Raw genomic sequence first — 4,478 nt, forward strand, 5'->3', positions numbered from 1 at the left:
TGGCCAAAAGTTTGGAACATAGACCTGTAAGTTAGAATTTTTATATTAAATGCCCAAATATATACATTGTATATGTTTGAATTGAATTGTACTTGGGTATAACAATTTTAATTTTTTTTAAATGTTCCAAACTTTTGGCCACAACTGTATATATGATAAACTTCCTACAGTTTCCATCTACCAAATCCACTTGGCCAAGGTGCCACTAAACCATGAATCTGTGAAGCAAACTCCTTAATCATACAACCATACTTGCACCTATATAAACAGAATAAAAGTATATTCTTATAAACACTAAATACTGACCCGCTTTTTCTGTTTCTCAGCTTCGAAATCTGCATCGTCATCTTCTGTAGAGTCTTGTGGATCGTGAAGCAGAAACTCACACAAACATTGCACTGGGAGAACATCCAGTGATCCTTCATTGGATTCTACCAACTCAGCCAGCCATGGCATAGATTGTGTAGTACCCTGCATCAGAATTTGTTAAGCAGTTATTAAAGAACATTAAAAAATATAGTATGTCTACTTCAGCATGGTTTCTACAGTTGGATGCCCTTCCTAATGCCAACTACTTTACCAAATGCTGTTTAGGATGCTGCTTTTGTGACAATGACACATGGGGTTGCCCAGTAACTAATCGTCCTCCAAACAAAGAAAAAGACCCCTTGACTGAGTGAGGTTGTAGTAGAGAGGGAAGTGGCTCAACACCAGGTGTTGAGAGGCTAACGTGTAATAGAGGGGACAGGTACAGGAGGGATACGTGTGTGGTTTAGAAGTAGCTGGAAAGTAGACAATGGTGGTGATAAGATGTTATGCATACTCTCAGGATACAAGAAGGTTAGTACAAGAGAGAATGTGGTCAGAGAATCGAAAAGTGGGGGAATAAGAGTTCATTAGAATTAGTGTAGAATGGCAAATGGTTGGAGATGGGGTACAGGTGAACGTAATGAATGAAACAAGGGTGGAGGTGTGGTCAATAGTCCAATATAAAAAAAAACAAAAACCCAGTTCCCAGTCTATATATAGAATATTTAAAATTATACCGCTGTCAAAACAATTTAAAATTTAAAAGACACATGGAAACATAATGTAGAAGTCAAAATAAAAACACTGTTCTGATATTATTTACCTGACGTTGAATTATGTCGAGCAGGAAGTCTGGGTTACGACTTCGGCACAACCGCTGACCAATTTTCAGATTCTGGTTCAAAGTCACGAGCTGCTCAATGACAGTAGAAGGAGGTTTACGTAAAGATCCTCTGTAAAGAACAACAGTGGGAATGGGATGATAACGTTACTATAGCTGTCATATACATGTGATGCTGCATATATACTTTCGTAAGTACATAAGCACACACACACACACACACACACACACACACAAAAAGGTGGGTGTGAGGAACACGTAGCTTTCAGGAGAGAGGGGGTAGGTGGCTTTTCTGCTGTCCCTCACAAAGAAACACTCACACACAGACACACATATATATACATACACATGTCTACTGTACACTATTTTAAACTTGTGATTACCTGTATGTACATTTGTAAATTTGTGTGTGTGTGTGTCACATCCTGTAACTGTCTGTCTCTCTACTTTTGTGGCTTAATTACACCTGACTCATACTAAAATTTATATATTGACATAGGATTGGGGATAGGAATGAGAGCAGAACTAAAACAGGAACTGAACAGGGAATGGAATAAGACATGAAACAGTGCAATGGAAATGGGAACTGGAAATGACCCCTGCTTTTCCAGGTATTACCAGGTAATTCAGTTAGTTACATATATTGTTTAAATGCACATTGTGTATCCTTCACTGATGTATATCAGCAAAGGATGTAAACATTAGCAAGAAAGCCCAAAAGAGAAAGAGAAATGCTTTCTGAATGAAGTCACTTGTGATATTTGTCTCACATGTAATACAGCCCTTCTCTTGTTATTTATCATCATCATCATCGTTTAATGTCCGTCTTCCATGCTGGCACAGGTGGGACAGCATGACAGGAACCAGCCAGTCAAGCAGAAGACTACATCAGGCTTCTGTGACTGTTTTGACATGGTTTTTACAGCTAGATGCCCTTCTTAACACCAACCACCCGACAGAGTGGACTGAGTGCTTTTTATGTGGCATGAGCACCGGCAAGGTCAGTTTTGGCCTGGTTTTTACAGCTGGAAGGGCCTTCCAAATGCCACCCACTTCACAGAAATACAAATGAACTAGTGGTTGGCACACTGAAAACCTATAATCAATGGCATTACTGTTCATCGATTGGGATATAAAAGTATTTAAAATTAAGTAACATATCGATAAAAGAATGAATCCAATGATGGGACGAATCAAAAATGGAAGGAAGGAAGAAAGAGGATAATTAAGAAGGGAACGAACACTTGAAGGAATCAATAGACACGAATAAATAAATGAAACAAAGAAAAGTACAAAAGAACAGAGGAATAAAAATTGAAATGTGGAACTTACGAGACATCCATAGTGGTGAGCTGAGATAGCAGCAAACTGTTTGACTCTGTGATAGTAATTTTACTGGTAGCAGCAGCTAAATGAGACTCAAATTCAAGTATCTCATGTTTCTCTTTTTCATAGAGCTGTAACAACATTATAACACATGTTAGAATACACTTATGTAATTGGCAGTGAGTCCCCTATCTCTCTCTCTCTCTATTTCTGTTCACTAATCCTTCAAAAAAAGATAACTTGGATCTTATTAGATTTATCTTCCTTGGTTACTGTATTAGTATTGCTAACATAATTACTGCGAATATACACATGAAAAATTTGTTTTAATTTTATTTTAATTTAGCAAGGATCATCCGATGCTGGGCTACACTGAGGAAATGACAAGAGACTGGAAGATGTGACGATTTGCTGTATTTGATAAGACACATCAAGCTAAGTAAAATGACTGTCTTCCAAACATACAGGCTTATCCTTTGCAGGTACCAGTGCCACTGCAGTGTAAATGCACCTGTGATGAAGACATGTAAAAAGCACCCAGCGCATTATTAAGTGGTTGGCGTTAGGAAGGGCATCCAGCTATAAAAACTATTCCACAGCAGACTGTTGGAGTCCAGATAGCTCCCTGCTAGCCAGCTGTTAGTTTAATATCACCAACTAGTTTTCAGTCGCTTTTAGAATTTAGGTGTCCATGCTGTTGTAAATACACGATCCTGGTTTCCAACTTGTGGATAACTACCTAGCTTCCTCTCACCAAAAAACCCCCAACAATGATGGAGTTTTTTGATGATAAATCAAAGATTAAACAAACCTGCTTTTCATGGTTTTTGATCTCTTCAATATGTTTCTCTTCAGTGGCTGTTGTTGGAGGTGGAAATTTGTAATTGCTGGAAATGAGTTAACAAAAGGGGAAATATTCAAGACAATATTTAACTGTACAAATTGTAATTATTCAATGGCACTGAATAGATATACATGGAGACAGTATCTGGTCCTTAAGTTCCTCTTCACTGCTATAAAGAACCAAATTGCTCTCAACAGTGGCAAAAAAAAAAAAAAACCCACTGGAGAAACCAGCCAAAGATTTCATTACCTTCATGCGTTCAGGATAGCAGATCTGTTTGAAGAAGAAACTTTCTGAGTGATGAAAAACAGAAAGGCTATTGGGAGATGGCTGCAGATTTACCAGGGTGCCAAGGGCTTTTTCCCATTCCAGTTACAAAGACACTGGATATTATCATATGGTGTGAAAGAAAGTAGTAAATCTAGTTGAGTTAATGATTCCTCTTGAAGGTAACATGGACACCACACAGACTTGAAAGTTCAACCGTTATAAAAACCTCCTTACTAATTTTATTATAAAATCGAGAAATAGATGAGCTATATCTATGAATAGTAAGAGCTAGCAAGAAGAGGTATGAGAATATATCAACTATATAGTAAGAGAATCTGATCATATGAATAGTAAAGCCATGGTTAATATAAAAAATTTTTAAATGCAAAAATAACCAATGCATCCACTGTAAAGCAGAAGGAGCCACCTGTCCTTGTTAGGGCAAAGTTAGTTTGTTACTCAAAATTCATGCAAAATAAAAATAAAGCCTGCAATTCAGCTACTGTTCTTGTCAACTTGCCTGAAAATAAAAAATCTGAAACCTGCTACTGTGAAAATCCAAGCATACTATCAGAACGCAAAAACCTTGTCAATTTACTTTAAGAAATAATAATCTAAATTCTGCAAATCTTAATACTGAATTAAAGTTTAAAAGCAAACAAAAAAACTTATTAAAACAGAAGTTCTTACAACTTTGGTCATCGTAACGCTTTGTTTTCATTTGTTTAATAAAAATTCCTCCTTGGATAATGATTTTGCTTTCATTTGGTGATAGACGACTATCATGCAGAAAATGCCAGCTTCTAAATCCTGTTTTCTGATTAGGTGAAAATCATTAAACTTTAAACCTCAGTAATATTTTTCTGCAATAAGTATGTATGTATGTAT

The 4,478-nt window shown here is 36.8% G+C and overlaps 1 protein-coding gene across 1 annotated transcript in view; it reads right to left on the reverse strand.

Annotated features, from left to right (window-relative positions):
- The window catches only part of LOC106880421 (integrator complex subunit 1), a 55,035-nt gene that overhangs the window by 31,183 nt on the left and 19,374 nt on the right, over window positions 1-4,478 (reverse strand). Inside the window, exons 18-21 of the mRNA XM_014930336.2 lie at window positions 3,288-3,363; window positions 2,483-2,607; window positions 1,133-1,262; window positions 307-471 (exon numbers count right to left, since the gene is read on the reverse strand). Coding sequence (XP_014785822.1) covers window positions 307-471; window positions 1,133-1,262; window positions 2,483-2,607; window positions 3,288-3,363 — 496 coding nt within the window. The remainder of the gene's footprint in view (window positions 1-306; window positions 472-1,132; window positions 1,263-2,482; window positions 2,608-3,287; window positions 3,364-4,478) is intronic.

The sequence above is a fragment of the Octopus bimaculoides genome, chromosome 22 (genome assembly GCF_001194135.2).
Source record: "Octopus bimaculoides isolate UCB-OBI-ISO-001 chromosome 22, ASM119413v2, whole genome shotgun sequence".
Lineage (NCBI taxonomy): Eukaryota > Metazoa > Mollusca > Cephalopoda > Octopoda > Octopodidae > Octopus > Octopus bimaculoides.